Source organism: Hirundo rustica, chromosome 12 (assembly GCF_015227805.2).
Source record: "Hirundo rustica isolate bHirRus1 chromosome 12, bHirRus1.pri.v3, whole genome shotgun sequence".
NCBI classification, from domain to species: domain Eukaryota; kingdom Metazoa; phylum Chordata; class Aves; order Passeriformes; family Hirundinidae; genus Hirundo; species Hirundo rustica.
The window spans coordinates 3,423,120-3,442,007 of NC_053461.1; the positions used below are offsets into that span (position 1 = coordinate 3,423,120).

The 18,888-nt window shown below is 44.8% G+C and overlaps 1 protein-coding gene across 1 annotated transcript; it reads right to left on the bottom strand.

Moving 5' to 3' along the window:
- Nucleotides 1-261: 261 nt before the first annotated feature.
- On the bottom strand, nucleotides 262-15,435 carry TMEM40 (transmembrane protein 40). Its single transcript, XM_040076574.2, has 13 exons — nucleotides 15,428-15,435; nucleotides 11,524-11,580; nucleotides 10,803-10,942; nucleotides 8,971-9,124; nucleotides 6,443-6,550; nucleotides 5,891-5,944; nucleotides 5,001-5,036; nucleotides 3,918-3,950; nucleotides 2,488-2,553; nucleotides 2,135-2,206; nucleotides 1,980-2,054; nucleotides 1,264-1,326; nucleotides 262-825 (listed from the first exon to the last, which is right to left on the bottom strand). Exons 2-13 carry the CDS (start codon nucleotides 11,570-11,572, stop codon nucleotides 806-808), a joined length of 870 nt encoding a protein of 289 aa, XP_039932508.1. The 5' UTR covers nucleotides 11,573-11,580; nucleotides 15,428-15,435; the 3' UTR covers nucleotides 262-805.
- Nucleotides 15,436-18,888: the final 3,453 nt, after the last annotated feature.

Here is an 18,888-nt window from a genome sequence, read left to right on the forward strand (position 1 = left end):
CTGTGGGTATGAAGACCTTACGTTTTTACTGAAAATTTAAAGGTACCCCCTCGTGCTGCAGTCTTCCTCTGATTGCAGTAGCCCTACAATCTTGCAACGTATAACACATCGTATAAAATGAAACTAATGTTAAAGTGCTGTGTTTATTTTACTTGAAGAAGGAAAAAGGTCGGGGGGGGATGAGTCAAATCAAGCACTTTGTTTTTCCCCTGAGAAAAGATGAAATCTGCTGTTGTTAATAATCTCATTACTGCAGCACTCTGCCAGCGCCTGTAACATCTCCCCAGCTCTCCTCCGGTGAAAGCGCTGCCCGCCCACTGCTCCGAGTTCTGCCACAATGAATCCGTCAGCCAGGAGAGCAGTGCGGGCCTCTGCCTGCTCTGGGCAGCACCGCAGGGAGGAGGAGGAGGCCAGAATTCCTACAGGAGCAGACAGAGCCTCAGCCAGAACCGGCACAGGACATTGGTCTGTTGATTTTGGCAGACTGGAGCCATTCGTTATGAATGAGAGATGCCACCACATGGCTGCCTGGGGGAGGGAAGGTGAATGTGTTTATTCAAATGGAATTGAGCACAAAGCTACATCTCCATTGTCTTCCGAGCTCTGCTTCCGCTTCGAAATCCAGAGTGGGGCCTATACCCCAGTTTCAGCTTTATTTTGGAGGGAAAAAAGTGAGTTTTTTTCAGAGGTTTCACATTTCAGTATTTCACGTTGGCCATTTGGTTGTTAGGTTCATCTCATGAAACACTTCCTTTAGTACTGGAAATTTGGACAGCCAGGTCTGGGGAGCTGTCCTGAAATAATCCTAGGCAGCTTTCCTCATGCCTGTGGGATGAAGAAAAAGACAGCTATCAGGACTGATGTGGTCAGATTGTGCTGTATCCAAGCAGCTTTTCAGTATCCATGTTTTGTGTTCATAAACATGGATAAACATGAACCAGGAATCTGCCTGAAGAACCAACAAGTGAAGCCTCCCTCTATACCCCAAGTTTTTATTTAAGTTATAGAATTCTTATGCAGACACTGTCAGGAAATAATACCCCATACAGGGTGGAATATTAGAAATGTGAAAATGTTCTGCCACGGGGAAAGAGTCAAGACATTACTTTTCAACCCCAAGCAGCTGAATGAACTCTAGTAAAACATTCTTATTTTTTTAAGGCAGTAAGATTGGAAATCATCATTTAAATGAGTTGGTCTTAATTCTGGACCAAACCAAGGTCCAGGGAAGACAGATGCTGTCAGTAAAAAGAGCACTGTTACCTCTTGGCCTGAATCTGTCAATCAGAGGAACAAAGCTGTCAAGGACGCTCCGAATTCGGTACACTGGGTGTGAAAACAAAAGTATAAGATAAGCAATGTAAAACATAAAAAAATAGAAAAATGAGTAAAACCCGAACACTGACACTTGTTTAAACATGCACATCTGCAATACCATTAGTAACAAAGATCAGGCTGACTCATGAGAGAACCATCCACAACCTTCCACCGTGTTAACATGAGATTACAGAGGAGCCAAATTCTTGGTTGGGGAGCCATAACTTGCTGCTGAGGGCAGCTCCCCTATACCATCCCTAGGGACTGCCAAAATGCCCAGGTTTTAATATTTTCAGTCGCTGCTGCCATCCAAGTTCTGCCCTGAGCTTGTCCTCAGTCCCAGGGGAATGCAGGGCAGCCGGGATGCTCAGCATCTTCTCCGGTGGATCTGGAAGGACAGGCCTTGCTGCTAAAATAATGTGTTGTCATGGCAACGCAGCATTTGGCCACCGCTGCAGAAAGAGGTGACTCAGGGTCTTGTGATCACCGAGAAGGAAAAATGAGTCAACCTCTCCCTCCAGCAGCACTAAGGCTGCTTGTCTGCAGCCCCCCTGGAATTGGGAGATGTTAGGGGGAGTTGGGTGGGGAGTCAGGGAATCTCGACCCAGGTTTTTGGGCCTTTGGCAACTGTGTGATCTTGTCCTTAGTGCAGGGACACTTACCAAGACCAAAGTATATCCCAGTGGTTTCCAGGGAAGCAAAGGTGATTAAACCAATCCCAAGGGAAATAGTCCAGTCTAAGGCAACAAAAGAAACGTTAGCTTTGTTCATTTTCCTACAGTGCAACAATATATCCTTCTATTGAGTCTTGCCTTACCTTGGTGGTAGTAGAAGCAAACGAGTAAAGCTCCAATTGCAAAGCAAAGAATGACAAAATGAAAGAATTCATCTGAAATTGAGAGGGAAGATTAGGTCACAACTGCAGCCATGGTCCTTCCAAATTCACCTTTAGGTACAGAGTACCACTCACGGAATGAATTCAATTTGCCTGAGATTTCTCAGGCACTAGGCTCAACGTTGTGAGAAGCCTCAATGATTTTCATCATGAAGCCTTGATGCACTTCAACAAAGCGTTCATGTTGGAAAAATAAGTCTTTTTTGAACCAGAGAACTTATTCTTGGCTAAGGTTCAACAGGCTTGACATCAGTTCGATTTAATAAATCAATTACCATCCTTCCGTATGCCCATCCACCGTACTGTCCATTGAGGGGGGGAAGTGGTCTCCTTCTCATATGCTACAAAAAAAGAGAAGTCTTTTATTGCCATGGAGCTTTAAAATTAAGGAGTTTAAAGTTTATTTCCCTTTTTGTATCTGAAATAGATTGTCAGAGCAGAATATATGTAAAACTGTTTGTTGGTCTGCGAGCCTTTTAGAAAGATGAAATTAGCAATTTTAAAATCATTCCAAAGAGCATGGTTTTAAAATTAATTTTAAAAAGTATAACCAGATGGCTGCATTAACAATGCTGAATTGTTTTAAAGTACTCTGGGTCTCTTCTGCCTCTTCTGGGACAAGCCATAGTCTCAGAATGACAGAGGGCGAGTAAAGCCACAGTACAAGGGAGCTTCAGTTTGATTCCTGGGTGCTTTGCACAACCACAGCTACAGTAAAAAGATCCCCTTCATTACTGTAGGTGTAAGAACCATCCCTCTACTTACACCTGATGTCAAGTACTTCTGCACTTCCCAAAATAAGACCTGCTGCTGAAATGAGTCTCCTGCAGCTACACTGGCATAGAGAAAAAACAACATAAGAACAAATGAGGTATTTTAGAGGTTTAAACACAGAGCACTTTGCTCTTTGTCATGAGCAGAGTTGCCAAATTCTCTTTTTTCTCCAACTGTATTGCCAGAAAGAGCTGAGTATTTTACCACCTCTCCAACAACGGGTTCAAAGCAGCAGTTTTTCCTTTTCTCTTTCTTGGGGGTTTGAGCAGCTTGAGGCACCTGCTGCATCCAAACTTTTGGGAGTTGATTCAGCACGAGTTTCAGATGCTGATTTCCCCTACACTGGGCAACCCCTGCCTGGCAGTGAATTTTCTCTAAAGATGTAACAGGTGAGTACTGGAAGGGTCCCTTATGTGAGCTGTAGACTTTTGCTGCGGTGTTTTTCAACCACAGAGCAACTAAACCTTGCCAAGAAATCCAGTTCTGGGTCACCTGACAGAGGTATCACATTTTTGCCTCTTTGAGGAGTCTGGATTGATCTGGATTCTGGTTTGGGGGCAAACTCAGCTATTTTCTTATTAATAACATAGCATTGCATTATTCTGACTCACAGATATAACTCTGTGCAGTTGTATGAATGATCTACAGATAAAGAATTTAGCAGAACATCAATTTACTCTTGGCAGGTGTCTGTCCTGTATTATTCTACTTCCTAAATGCAACAGTCCCATTGCAACTTGGCATCATGGAATGATTTGCACAGTATTTCTTCCATTAAAGCATTCCATGTTATTACCTGTTTTCAACCTTCTACTTTTTGATTAGACAATCTCTAGGCATCAAGGAGCTGGTATTGCCCTCACCACTAAGCAAAAGTCAGACCTGAAAGAGCATCCACAAAATAAACCTCTATTTGCACGTTTGTACTCACCATCTGCATCTGAATCTTCTCTTCTGGCAATCTCTGAAAAGCAATATAGTTTTGTTATTTCTGATGGAAAAAAATTACAAATACAGAGCTTCCCACCACACTCGGCACCAAGAAGCACAGTGAGTAATCACCTATCTGCAACAACACTGCGGGGAGTGGTGGAGAGGCCAAACACCAAGTGGAAAAGTACCGTGACCCTTTCTGCACCTGGCAGCGTGGGGAGAACACGGCTCTGCAATGGATCCCTCTGCCCTGGCGTTCCGTGTGCCTCCTTGGGGAGAGGGAACTCAAAAACCTCCCCAAGGGATTATGCTGTCATTTCTAACCTCCCCGCTGCACAGAACAAGTGGAGCAGGTATCCCCTCCAAAGGCTGCTCCACTGGGCTCTCTGCCTCTCCTAACTCATCCTGTGGCCTTGGCCCAGGCACAGGAGGGATGAGCTCAGTAATGCAATTAAGCCATTGGCAATTTCCTGCTAGGGCTTTTTACAAACATTCTAGGGCTGTGCAGCAGTGTCTGGTGGGAGGCAGTGTGCCTCCAGACTGCCTGTCTGTGCACGCCTCTTGGCTGGCTCTGCCGCCTGACATCTGCCTTTCACCTGGCACCTCCTGCTGGGAATGCTGCGAGCTAAGGCAGGAATGCGTTAGGAGCCAAGCACCACCGATGCAGAAACCGGGTTCCACATCCCGCCCAGCCTTACACCCCTGTTCAGCAGGAGATAGAGGGCTTCAGGGAATGCTGAAAGCTGCTTCTAGCTTTTTTGGTTAAGACTGAAGAGTTGCCCATCAGAACTGCTGGGCTTTTCCCCTAAAGAATGACTATTATGAGCTGATCTTGTGAGAACCTGGCAGGCCTAGAAAAATGGGTTAATCTGCCAGAAGACCTCGTATAAATCACCCACTGTCAGCCAGTCACTACCACAGCCTTGCAACGGAATATCTGCACCATGCCCACGTCCAACACCAGGCTAACTGGAAACCAAGGGATTTACAGCCTGAGGGTTATTTTTTAATGTCTCAGCAGGTCAGAAGACTCTGCAGTTATAGTCATTCCAGCAGGATGAGGTGACCTGGGAGCGCTTACCTGAATCTTGGTAGGGAACCACCTCTGCTGGTATTCCTAAAACATCACAGAGAGATGAGCTGAGTTAATACCTGCAGTGAGTGTGCCTGGTGGCTGTGCCAGCCCATCAGCTCCCTGAAATCAGTGTGGGTGTGTAACAGAGACAAGGAAGAGACCACCTCTAACTCCTTGAAGAGGGTGGCTCTGTTGGGAGTTACGCAGTCAAAAAGTGGGAAATAACTGAATTCTTACCCACCCCCTCATATTCCATCTCTCCAAGTATCTGGAGTCAGGTAGAATCAGACTCTTTATGAGACAGATTAGATCTCCTAATGACAATTTAAATGAGCTGCTCTTTCATTTGGGCTGTGCTCAGTTTAAGCCATTAATTAAATATTAATGTTTTACATTTTTACATCCATAGTTCTATAGGTATTTCTGTGTATTGACACAACACGTTCTCTTCATCTGCATTGTACTTATTTTCCATTTGTCCTCTGGTAGGAAAGGAAAAGCCTCAGGAACAAGGTGGTGATCTCCAGTCAGTGCTGTGGGCTGACTGCAGCCCCTGTAAGTAGTAGCTGTGACAGAAGTTTTCAGAAGCCTCTTGCCTCATTTCAGTGGCAGCTGTGCAGACCCAAGCAGCAGGACTCCTCCCACAACAGCAGATTTTGCTGCTTTCTTGGTTCAACTCTGAGCACAGGGCGTGGCTGGGTTGTCAGCATTAGCTGAGCTTCATCTTGTGGAAATGTCTTTTCTTCAGTCAAATACTGACATGTCCTTCTTTTACATTTACACGTGTTAATATACCTTTGTTCAACAGCCAAACCAAAGAATGCAAAGAATAATCCGTTTTTGGTTTATATTGTTTGCCTCCAGTAGAAGCCAATATTGTTGTCACTATGTCCTACCTCCAAGTAACTGGCCTTCAGTCTTCTGTCTTCCTAAATCTTCTTCATCACTGTCTGGATAAGAGAAAGTGTTTGTTCATCAGAGTAAAGAAAAATGTGCTAGCAGCACCAGAAACAACAGCACTGTAGTTGTTAGCTCATAATACAACCATACAAATGTAAAAATCAAGGCTTTGAAATGCAAGGATCACTGTTGGCTGCTTTTCCCTCGCAGCTCCCTTCAAAGCTGGTTGAATGGGTGAAACTCAGCACGACCTGAAGCTGGATTAACTTGTATAAAGGGCTGTAGAGAGAAGTTAGGATCTTTTATTTGGGGAAGGAATCTTTAAGCAGATTTCTATGCTTCTGAAACCAACTTCCACAAGAGTGGGTGGCAGCCACTACTTTGCAGATCATGAATCAGGTACTGATGATTTTCTATGTTCTCTCTTGTACACAGTTTTTTACTTTATTCAGAGCTCTACAGAATTGCTACATCTCCTATGCCAATTCTTACAAATATGCAGTCAGACTAAGTTATGTATCAGGGAAAATAAAATAAATCCTCCTTACCATGTGTATCTTCATCCATGGACTCAGGGGATGAGTTTTCAGACTTTTTGTCCTCTTCTGAATATACAACATTCCTTTCCAATCTCTTCAGGAGTTTCAATTTTTCATCTTTTTATAGAGAGAGAAAAAAAAATTACCAGCGACTATGTTTTCTATCTTACAATTACAGATTTCACAATGCTTTATTAAAAGTTACCTGACAGGAAATCAGACCCTTTGTCTAATTTCAGCCGTGTTTTTTGCACACAAAGGGTAGTACGAAGCATCAAATGAAAGCATCATACACACTACAGTTTAAATGGCTGTGGTGGATGTGATATATGTCCTAAAGTTAATTCGTGTTAAATGTTATAATATGTAATTCATTCTCTGTAAGATGTGAGTTTTATTTCTAATCGAGTATACAACGGGTTAACTGGGACTGAAACAGCACGGAGAGGAGCAAAAGGAATTCTTTTGCTAGTGATTGCACGGGAGGGACATGAGAAAACTATGCCAAGAATTACATGAAAAGGGACACGAGAAAACTTCTGCTTGGAATCGTTAGAGGAGAACACAAAAGGATGGAAAAGGGAGATGGAGAACCCGGAGGACCGAATGATTACATCAGATCGACATCTTATCTGTCCCCGCCCGGCATTAACATCTCTACACCGTCCCCAGACACAGCAATCACGACATTGTTCTCCGGCACAAATCCATTCAACCGCACCAGAACCCGAACATGAATATCTAATGAAGCTGCCTCGGAAGGGGGAGTCTTAGGGTCCCGATTTTCTCTCAGTGAACCAGTGTATAAAAATCTGCAGCCCCAGACCAAAATGTGAACTTGGGGTGTGACAGACTGACAGAGTGTGTTACCGTGTTCACCCGGCGCCGAAACCCCGGGGTTCGACGCTGTCCCTTTTAATTGTGGCTATCAGAGACTGTTATTTTGTCTCACAATAAAATTCTAAATTTTGACTTACTGAATTCGGTCTATCATATTTATTACAGTGGACACCTAAAGTTTCATATTCTGGCGTTTAATTGTTCCTAACGTTACTCCTGTGCAAATTCCCACTGCCTGAAGCGGCAGCAGCTGCGGCTGAAGGATGCTGCAGCGGGAGTGGTTCGCCTCTGCCAGCGTTCCCTGTGCCGGGCTCCGGCTCCCTCTCGTGGCACAGGAGCACAGCCTTCACAGCCAGCCTGCCCCTGGTCCTGCCTCCTGCGGCCAGGGGCGATGGAACAGCTTGTTCGTGTCTTTACAAACAAGCCCTGGGTCTGCTGGTAGGTAAAACCAGCACTGAGAGAGAAGAGAAACAATGGGAAGGATTCTATTGATTGGTGAATGGAAGAGAAGATACTTGCCTTTACAAACAAACCTTAGGTTTGTTTGTAAATGAAACTGAATATTGAAAGATGAAAGCAACAATAGGGAAAAGCCATAAACCCCATAAAAATTAAAAATTAGGGGGGTTATACATTAAAGGGGGAATCTTAGGCATTTCGGGAAGTCTGTACCTCTCAAGTACCTCAGCCAATGGGGAAAGAGAGAGGGAAATGCGGCCGGGAAATTGGGATAAAAAGGAGGCTGCATCCTCCGAAAAACTGAGAGACCCCAGGGGAAATGCCCCATGGCCTCTCCCTTTATTTGAATGAAGTAAAAGGACTCCTCTGTCTCCTTTTTGGACATAAACCTCTGGTGTTCATGGAGTAATTTTCCTAACAGCATCTCTTCACCAGGGGTTGCAGGATTTGGGCACAGGATTCCTTCTCCTCCAGCTCCTCGACGCTGCTCACAGCCCAAGGGTCTTGTTACCAACATTCCTGCTCTGAGAGATGACCAAAGCTGGGCTGTGCTCCAGGCTGGGAAGTCTCTCCCCTTCAGGAACATGTTTAATCAAGGCAGAAGCAGGAACAGGATGTCCTTGAGAGTCTCCACTTAAATTTAGGGTCATCTTAGGAGAGTGCTCCTCTGTCATCCATTAAAGACAATTAATGACTATGGACCCTGTGAAACTGCCCTTAGTTTCTTGCTGCACAGCCAGGCAAAAATGTCTCTTTTATCTTGTTGCCAGGTTCAGCACTCTTTGTGCCATCCCCTGTCCCTTCCTTTTAGTTTTACATGTGCTGCTAGGGAATTATTTGTAAAAATATTTTCACTGGCTCAGCTCTGATTTTTTACCACTGCGAGTGCTCAGAGGGCTCCTGGCTGGCTGGATTAACAGTCTGTGCAAAAACCTCAGGGAAAACTTTCTCAAGTCAGTGAAACTTCTTTGGCAGCACCATCCCAGGAGAAGCTCTCTCCCTAAACACAGGTGGTTTTTTTTTCCCTAGAACCCAAGTCTAACTGCAGTAAAATACTAACTTTGGCTCCCTTCACCACCACACCTAACTGCCTTTCCTGAGCAGTACTTCCAGAAAGTTCAGTTGTTCACTAATAATCATTTCCAAGCATAGAACAGAGTGTTCAAGCTGCTGTCAGGTCCCACTGGTGCTGTGGTAATTTTAACAAAACAGCTGACAGGAAGACAGGTAGGACTCACCCTCTCCCTTGGAGCTGGGCAGCTGCCTGTACCCAGATGGGTTGGAAGTCTTCAGCAAAAGGTAAAGAAGAGCCATTGCCCTGACTCCTTTCTTCTCTATGGCTTTCAGGCAGGCAACACAGCCTCCAGGGAGGACATCACAGCTGTTCAGAAGCTGAAAAGACGGTAAATAAATAGCAAATGGTCTTTCCAATAAAACACAGCCTGCAGAAGTACAGCCTGATGGACAAATGAGTGTATCCCTGAGGGAAATGTAACACGCTACTCCTACAATACAAAGGGAAAATTGGGGACAAAGAGAAATGTCAAATATGGGAAGAGTGATGCCTCAAGCTTTAGCTTTCATATTTGCAGATTCTGTGGTTCTGAGCCTCATGTTTGGTGCCAGTAAGCTCTCTTCACAGAACAGGTAGACAAAACAAATCCTTTTCCTTGCTGAGGACCAAGGGCAACTTTCAGCCCATGTATTGGATTATGTAACCTAGAAATGTGTACTCTATTTCATTTGTTGAAGGCTGTTTTTTTGGGGGTGATGTTTTGTCCTCTTCTTGCCCCTCCAGGGAGGAAGGAGGAGGATGCCTCCTGATAATGGCCCAGCCATTAAACCCAGGTGGGGCAGTGCTTGTTATCTCTTTCACCACCCCTCCAGGAGGACATCTTCTGATAATGGGCCATTAGTGCCCACCAATGACACATTCTATCATCCCATTGTGAGATGCTCCACATAGTGGGGAGGAGCCAGCTGTTCCCAGCTAGATAAGGACACAAGCACACAAGGGATCCGGTTTTTCCACTGGATTCCTGGAGGAAGACTGGACCCATCTCGTCACCACTGGATTTTCTACAGGACCATCTCTACTCCCCAGAACCACAGCTGTTACTCCAGGAGGACTTATTTGGACAGCTTCCAACACCCTGACCAACAAGGTGCCAGGTCGTATCCCTGACCCTGTCAGGGTTTTTCCAGGATCTTTGTTTGCTTCCTTGCTTAGTTTTGTTTGTTTGTTTGTTTGTTTGTGGGGGTTTTTTTGTGTGTGGGGGGTTGGTTTGTTTGTTTGTGTTTGTTTGGTTGGTTTTTGGTTTTGTTTGTTGTAGTTGGTTTTAGTACTACATTTGTATTTTTCTTTTTATTTTTAATATTCCTGGTAAAGAACTGTTACTCCTATTTCCCATATCTTTGCCTGACAGCCCCTAATTGCAAAATTATAATAATTTGGAGGGAAGGGGGTTTACATTCTCCATTCCAAGGGAGCCTCTAGTTTTCCCTGGCAGACAACCGTCTTTCACAACCAAGACAGCCCAACAGTATAAACAACAGAGGATTGAAGAGAGAAAGCAAGAAGGATGAGACTTCACAACCTGGAGCTGTAATTGGACAATTAGACCTTAGTATGCAGGTGGACCAAGACTTGTGGAACTGTGGGATCTCGTGATGAGAATGTAAACTCATTCAGAAACTGGAGAAGTGCCATCAACTGGGAAAACCAGCATGGTGGGCAATAGTTAACTATTCAGAGAGCTGGAGAAATACATGTACAGGGTCTGAAAATGGCCATGCAATTGCTGCAGTATCTTACAGCAAAATGTGACTAACAATGGTCCTGCCTAGAGCACAGTGAGCTGAACTGATCCTGAGGAATTTATACAGAGCCAGATGTTTTCATACATGGAGAGCAGTGAAGAAAAAAGCAATGGCCTGAAATTCATTCATCCAAGTGCTCTGTCACACCTTTTAATATATTTCAGCATATCAGATAGTGGGACTGTATGTTCTCCCCAGAGTATAGTAGAAAAGTAGAATAACAAGCAGAAGTGTTTCCTTGGTAACTTACATTTTTCTTTTCTTCAGTACTCAGGATAGGTGGGTCAGTAGTGGCCAAGCACTTTACAAGTGATTCCCAGAAGGACTGGTTCATTTTCTCATGATTCTCCAAGTACTTGGCATCAGCAGCAAAACCTCTCTGAAAAATGTCTGTAAAGAAAACAAACCTGTCACTGTGCAGGAGTGGTGTTGTATGGCAGTGTGCAGGTGTGGAGACAGACCCCAGTCTCTAACACACTGCCCAATACCAGCACACAGGAAAGAGAGTGATGCTGCATTGTATAAAGCATCTCAGTCTGCCACAAAACAGTAGACAGATGTCAATAGTCCATACAATTGACTAATATCTCTGTGATGCTGTTGTCTCAGTTAGAGAAGCATGGCAATTCTTCCCAAAGTATTCCTAGCTATTTAAACAGGTGTTTATTCTGACCATGCAGACAGGCACAAAGACACCAAGGACTAGATACCAAGGTACTGAGATTGCTCATCAGGCATTTAATGCACAGTAAAGTCTCCTTTGTAGCTAATTCCCACTTGCACGTGCACAAAGCCTAACAGGAGCCAGCGGAAGAGCTGGGAATTGACTGCTGGTCTCCCTTTTACAAATAAGGGGATAGATAGGGTGTGTTTTCAGAGGAAACAGATTTCATTGCCTCATGCCCACCCTGGCAAACACTGCTGTGCAGTGTGCATGAGCCAAAGCTCTGACCTTTATGTGCTTCCCTCACCTTGCTGTTCTTCAGTAAGATCTGGGATCGGGACATCCAAATTCTCCATTGCTGTGCCTATTTGAAAGGAGAGAAAAAGCACATTTAGAATGAGGTCACTGACTTTCCTGGCTTTCTGTCTTTGATTTTCTGCAAACACAGCATCTCTCTCTGGGCCTTTGAGTTTTGAAATCACTTTTCTGTTTCACATCATGATTCATTTGCCCTCCTGGGACCCAACTCTTGACTCCTCCAAGTGAATCCTACTGGCCTTTGGTTATTAGGAAAGAACAAAAGTCTGATCATCATGGGTAAAACAAAAAGAAGTCAGACTTGATCATTCACATTGTTCTTTTGTAAAGCTACCAAGGTGTCTAATTAAATATTTACCACAGATGTGAGTAACCTAATAGGCCAGGTTCCATTCATGAAACAGAACAATTATCCTGTACCTTTGACATCCCAATACTTAAAATGTATCAGCCAGGAAAAAGAGCAGAAATAGTTCCTAGGAGAGTCCAACAAGACTTTGAATTCTTGTCTCATAGAAGACTTTGATGTTTCAACATCTGTTCTTCCCAAGTTGTCATGAAAAGGAAATTCCCATTAACTTTAACTTTATGAATTACAAATTTTTAAGCGTTGATCCCAGATTAATTGCTGGTATTTGCCAAAGAAACAAATGTTCTGACATCCTCAAAATTCAGCATTTCCTTTTGTTTTGATAAACTTGCCAAAGAAGTTCTGGGCTAAGGCTGGAATATTCTGATGGTGCACATTTTGTGGAGGCTGTGGTTCTGAACTGTCGCCTCTGCCTAGCGTGGTCCAGGCACTCTGCACTGACGCATCTTCCCTGGTGCAATATAGCAACTAACCTACAGCTGTACTGAGAGATGAAAAAGGAGATTTTTGGGGAGCCTGGAACACAGTTTCCACTATGCAGGATGCAATAGGAAAACAGTTTATACATCCACATTTTTTCTCACAATATGACTTTTGAGAAGTCATTCAACAAAACACTTCCAATAAAGCAGTTTGAAAATTAAGTATACCCTTCAAAATTTCCAGTGGAAAACGTGCTTCTTTTCCTACTGGCACTTTTAGTTCTCTGAAGACCATCATATCAGTCCAAAAAGAATCCTAACACAAAACCCAAAATGGGTAAGTTAATATCTTCAGAAGGATACTGTAACACATAAGCAAACACTCATATAGAACAATTTTAGGGTGTTGATTTCTGGAACAGCCGAGCAGTCTGCTTTCATGTTTTAGCTTTCATGTTTTTCAGATTCTGTGCTTCCCAGGGGTGCAGCTCTGAGCTCACATTCAGTGTCACTCAGCTCTTCACAGAGTAGGGAGACAAAACAAATCCTTTTCCTGCTGGACACCAAGGACAACTTTCAGCCCCAAAAGCACAAACAATGGTGGAGAGAAGGGAGGAACAAGAAGGATGGGATCTCACAGCCTGGAGCTGGAATTGGACAATTAAACCCCAATATACAAATTGACCAAAACTTATACAAGTGTGGGATCTCGTGACCAGTGATCTATTTTGTGACCATTCTTAGTCCACCTTGGGTGTAACCCTGGTCAGGCCCTGTCCTGCCCAAGGTGTATCCTAAAGGCCTTTCAATAAATACCTACTTTATTCTCTCTAGCTCTGTCCAGTCTCTTTTTCAGGTCAGCCTTCCCAAGGCATCAGTGTCAGTTCTCAGACAGAGGAATTCAAAAGGCTTCTGGGAAAATCACATAACCACTTTCAAAGGCTCAGCTCAGAAAACCTGGCTTACTTGCCTCCAAAGTGCATTGTGAGAAAACAATATTTTAACAGCATTTTGAAATTATTTCCAGTGATGAATCTATGCAAAAAATCTACAGATCTTTCCCTTTCTCTGACTTACATCCAGCCTTTGCTGCTGTAGCTGTTGCAGCAGCCCTGTGGGAGTTGTGAGCCTGTGGGCACCCGATAGGGAATGCAGGAAATGCATCTGTCCCCTCTGTGGGTAAGCACCAGCTGATGTGGAAATGTAGGAAGCCAGCACACCGCACCCTGGACAGACTCGTTCTTGGCCACTCAACCAAGAATGTCAGTAGTCACTCGTATATCTCCAGCTATGGTTTTCTGCCTTTTTCAGTCTCTTTCTTGCCTTCCTATTTGCTCAACTTAGACCTTGCAACAGTTGCTTGTTTAATCTTAACCCTTTCTCTCTGGTTCCCACAGTCAAAATACAAGAACTAAAGGAACAAAAGTACTTTAAATAGAAACATTTTTTCCAACTTATAAATTCCATTTCAAAAAATCATTTATAAGTATCTTGATATTTCACTGTTGAGTGAAACTCAGGAGGCTTGTCTTTGGGGTTCCTAATACCTAGTGAAGGCCACATTCAGTGGCATTTTTAAGGCAAGCTGCTGTTCCCCTGGCCTGTCACAGCAGCTGCCCTGTCCCAGCTTTGCATCATCCCAAAGACAAAGTGAGCAGGTGGGCACTACCTGCCCTGCCCTGCCACACAGACAGGAAGAGCAGATTCAACACCGAAAGCAGGGCAGACACTGTCAACATCATCTTCATCTGCTACCAGACTGATTTACCTCAAAACTGCCCACTTGCTGGCCCAAATGAGCAAACTGCTTGGCTGCTCCAGCAACAGAAACACAGTTGGCTAATGCACCTTTGCATCCTGCTGTGGTAAGACCTGGATGCCACAAGAGGATCCAGGAGCAACCAGCATCTGCTCCCATCTCCCTTTCTATGCCTCCAGCACAGCTCAGCCCAGTCAGCCACCAAAATTTACTTTAACCAAGGAAGCTGGGTACCTAATTTCTTTTAGACATGCACAATTAATTCCCCTGTGGCTCTTCTGGAAAGAAAATCAGAACTAAACAAAGGATAAATATATGTGCTTAATTATTGTATGTTTTAAAAGTGACTTAGTTGATTATACCTCGTAATGAGAGAAGGATGATGCTGTACAGGCATTTCAGCCTAGCCATGAGCTCATTGGGGAATGACAGGAACAACAGACTTCACCTTGCTTTCCTCACAGTAAATCAGAATTTAATTGCAGTGAGGTCTTTTTAACATGTTAGAATAAAACTTATGTGCAGAGTCAGATTTAGAAAGTGAGGTAAACAACTTCCATACTCGAGGTTTTGCTTAGCTGATGAAATACATCTGAGGGAAATTGCTCAATGGGATAACAAAAAAATGTAAAGAAAATAAGGTTGTTTCAACTTCAAGACAAAAATCAGACAATCCCAAACTTTTTCCCCTCTGAAACTACTTTTACCTTTCATTTTAAGTTATATGCTGACACCTAAACTTTCTAAATTTTATTATAAATATGAAGACCCTCAATGGCCTCTCAAACCAAACCAAACCAAACCAAACCAAACCAAACCAACTTCTTAAAGCACACCTGCAAGTCTTAGTTTGCTCCTAGCAGTTGGTTCCACGGGAAGATGTCCTGGAGGGCCGTGGTGAGAGCTAAGTTTCTTCCTGTGAGACAACAAAAACTGATCCACACCAGCTCGGTTTGCAAACATTCCCGCTCCAGTCTCCTCAGGCTGTGGTAATAATTCTGCTACCCTTCCTGTTGTCAAATGTAGCTCAAACGTGGCACAGAAGTAGCAAAACTTGCATTTCTCACTCTCCTTGAACACAGGCGTGTTGAGACCCAGCAAGCGCATGTCACCACAGGGGGACGGCTCCCCGGGCTCGCCCTGACCAGCCCCATGGGGGTGAGCAAGGAGCAGGCAGAGCCCATCCACTCCTCACCGCAGCTCCAGCACTTCCTTCCTCCCCTGGCTCTCACAGCAAGCCCAGACACGGGGGCTGCACAGCTGCCAGCCCCACAGCTGTAAATCCTGGAGGGTTTGCTGCCCGTTTTCCAGCTCTGCCTTAAGCACTGATGTTTGAAATTACCTGGTTTGTGTTTCTCCTTTCACGCCGTGTGCTTCTCAGCGGTTGCTGCAAATCTCTGAAGGAAGAATATGAACTCGTCAGAAGCCAGAAATGTTCATGCTTGTGGTCTGAGTAAAACTAAGGCAAGCAAATCTTTCCCTTTGCATAAAGTGTTGGGCTTGCCATGAGGATTTTAGAGAAAAAAAACAACAAAACAACTATTTAAAAAATGGGGAAGTTGAGTCAAAAATACTCGAGTCAAGAAGAGAGGTTATAGAGAAGTCCTGTAATCCCCACAGTAGCAGAACCTTTTTTCTGTACAGCAGCTTGATGCCTCGAACAGCAACCAACTACCCAGCAGTGTACCAAGAGCCAGCACACAGCCCCCAAACACCCTCAGGCTCGACCCCAAGAAGTTCCTGAAGCCCTCCCCAGCTCTCACCTTTAAGGCTTTGCGGCGGTTCAGGATGCTGGGTCAGGGATCCCAGGGCCAGCCCCAGCTTGTGCCGGCCGTGGGTGGGGAGGCGTCGGGGCTGGGGCCTCACGTGGCCTCCCCTGACTCACGGGCTGCGGCTCCATTGCCCTCTGAGGTCACGCTCCAGGCCTGTGTTCCCATGTCCCTGAGCCAAGGTGGCCAAGGGCCGATCCCGCAGGCACGGAGAGCGGAGCCGTGCAGCTCCCAGCCTGCCTCGGGCACTAATGGCTCTGAGCAGCCGGGACCCCTCCCTGCTGCCCGTGGCTGCTCCAGCACAGCCTCTGCTCAGGTTGGAGACCCAGGCCCGCTTGTTTGGCCTCCCTGGGACATCAGGAGGCACTGGGGACGTAGAACCCGCTCTGTGGGCAGGGGCCCTGGGCTCTGCTAAAGCTGAGCAGGGACACCATGCCGGGGGTTTGGAAGCCCAGGCACACTGCCCTCCTGCGCAGGGCATCCCAGGGAGGCACAGGTGGAATGCCTGCGCAGCTGGGCCAGTGACAGCAAAGGGAAACGTCCCCTCCACCCCACCTGTCCCCAGCAGCCACAGAGGGTACTGACAACATAAAAGCCTCTGGCTCTGCTCACCCTAAACCCGCTGTAAGGTCATCGGTGCTCCCCTCCAGCCCTTGTCAGCCACCTCTGACACACATCTCTTCAGCACAACTTGTTATCTGGTGCCACCCCAGGGCTATTTGCTGTTCAGGGCAGCTGCTCCCTCACTGGCAGGTGATGCTTTCTGAGCCAGCCAGCCTTCGCCACAAGGAAACGAGTAGGAAAGGAGGGGACAGATTCCTCCCGTGCACCACAGCAGAAGGTGGCAGCTGTTTCATCAGCTGAAAATGTATGTGAAGAGTGACAGCCAGTGTCAAAGGAGTCTGCTTGGGACACTCCAATAGCACAGTGGCTATTGATTGCACAGGGTGTGGTCATGTAAGTAATTTGTCAAATCCAGCTAATGGTTTGACCCTGGTGCAGTTGGTACCCCAGGAAAAATTGTATTCCCTCCCTCTGCTTTCCTCGCTTCTTCATCTCCTGATGCTTCTGGAGAGACTGGGACACAGGTAAGGTAAGATATACTTCCTATAGTAGGTGTGTGTAATACATGTCCTAAAGTTAATTCGTGTTAAGCAATATGATATGTAATTCATTCACTGCAGAATGTAATAATACACCATGTAAAATTGATCTACTTTAAGTTTGGTTTAAGGGCAGTAAACCTACAAGTGTGTATAGGGTTAACTGAGATGAAAACTGGATGGAGGGACACGAAGAATTCCTGCAGGAATCATTTTGGAAAGGCACAAAGGAACGGAAAAAGGAGATGGGTGCCCTGACGATCGAATGATTGCATCAGATCGATATCTTATCTGTTCCGGGCCTTCTCCGGACACCGCAATCATGTCATTGTTCTGCTCTGAGAATCCATTCAACGGACCCCGGACACGAACATGAATATCTAATGAAGGCCACACGAAGAAAGAGTCTTACGGTCTCAGTCCGCTCTCAGCGAAGGACTGTATAAAAATCAGCGGCAGTGGACTCAGTTTGTGAACAGAGTGGGTAACAGGCTGACAGAGTTGATTACCGTGTTCACCCAGTGCTGAAATCCCGGGATTCGACCCTGTCCCTTTTAATTGTGGCTACCAGAGACTGGGTTTAAGTCTCAAAATAAAATTCTAAATTTTGATTTACTGAATTTGGCTTGGCGATTTATTACAGTGTGGATTTATTTTTCTTTTTCAGTTTGTTTGGCTCTTTGATGTGTTTTTGTTTGTTTGTTTGTTGGTTGGTTGGTTGGTTGATGGTGAGGGGGGTTGGGGGTTTTTTTTTGTTTGTTTTTTTAGGGGGAAAGGATTGGGGTTTGTGTTTGTTTAAGCAAGGTGTACTAGTACTTTTCTACAAGTGCCTATTCAAGTGCTTTGTCTCACCTCCCCTGACATTTTTAATGACATGTAATGTTGAACACTTAAAGCAGCTAATACCCTGCATCTCCTACTGGGAAGATTATCTAATGCATTGGAATGCTTCATCATGTATTACATGTGTTTACTTGGCCCTTATTTGGGAACTGTCCTCTGAGAGATTTAGGAGAATGGCGCTGGGAAAATTGCTTCCAGGAGGGGTTTAGAGAGGTGAGACACAGGCAGAGAAGCTCTTATGCTTGACACTAATTGAGTGCAGAGTGTGTGTGTGGATTTGTCACACAGGCAGGTTGCATGAGAAATGTAGAAATACTCCTAAGTGAGTGTAGGAGGAGCCCAGTGATGGTACACAGAGTAGTGATTGCTCAGTAAGTCATCACATTTCTGACAGGTTTAAACATTGCCATGACTCCTCTTGCCCTACCCTGACTTTCATCCAATGGGTTGGTTAAATTACTCCCTCCTGTGCATTTACTTAGTTGCTACATATTTTCCTTTAAATAAACTCTGCTTCAACAATTGTTGTGAGCCTGTGAAGCACAGGTAAGTGCAAGGGGATTATGTCTCACTGCTAGCTGCACTTTGCAGGCTATAGGTAGTTTACAGCTACATTTTTGCTTTTAAACTACGAGACTTTTGAGAGGGAAGAAAAAAGCAACCAGCAGTGAAAACAACCCACTTCCTAAACTTCCAGACCATCACTGAACCAATAACACCCTGTTATACTGAAATGATGTGAAAATGTTTGCTTTTGGGTGGTCCAAAGCCTGAGGTTTAGCCATGAAAGCTTTTGTGGAATCATATGAGAGTAGACCGTGGTGTACCTTACCAAGATCTTTTGGAATTTTCTCATTCTCTCCCTGCTGCAGAATTACTTGCCACAATAAAAAATCCACTGTATTAGTATTTTAAATTTACACAGTAAAATTTTGCTAAAGCCCATCAAATATAAGAACTAGGCCTGTTTGAGCAGGCTCAGTCAAAGGCCAGGTGTGGGAGAATGGATTGTAAAAGAATACCAATAATGCTGCAGGCATTATCTCTATATATAATCTCGCCCCCCGGTAAATTGCAGCTGTGTAAGA

What these genes read in the sequence shown, in the direction of transcription:
- TMEM40 (XM_040076574.2), bottom strand. Translation starts at nt 11,572, where the DNA reads ATGGAGAATTTGGATGTCCCGATCCCAGATCTTACTGAAGAACAGCAA. An exon ending in TCTTACTGAAGAACAGCAAG is followed by an intron (nt 10,943 to 11,523) that starts GTGAGGGAAGCA and finishes TTTTCTTTACAG; the next exon opens with ACATTTTTCAGAGAGGTTTT. An exon ending in TTGCTTCTACTACCACCAAG is followed by an intron (nt 2,055 to 2,134) that starts GTAAGGCAAGAC and finishes TTGTTGCCTTAG; the next exon opens with ACTGGACTATTTCCCTTGGG.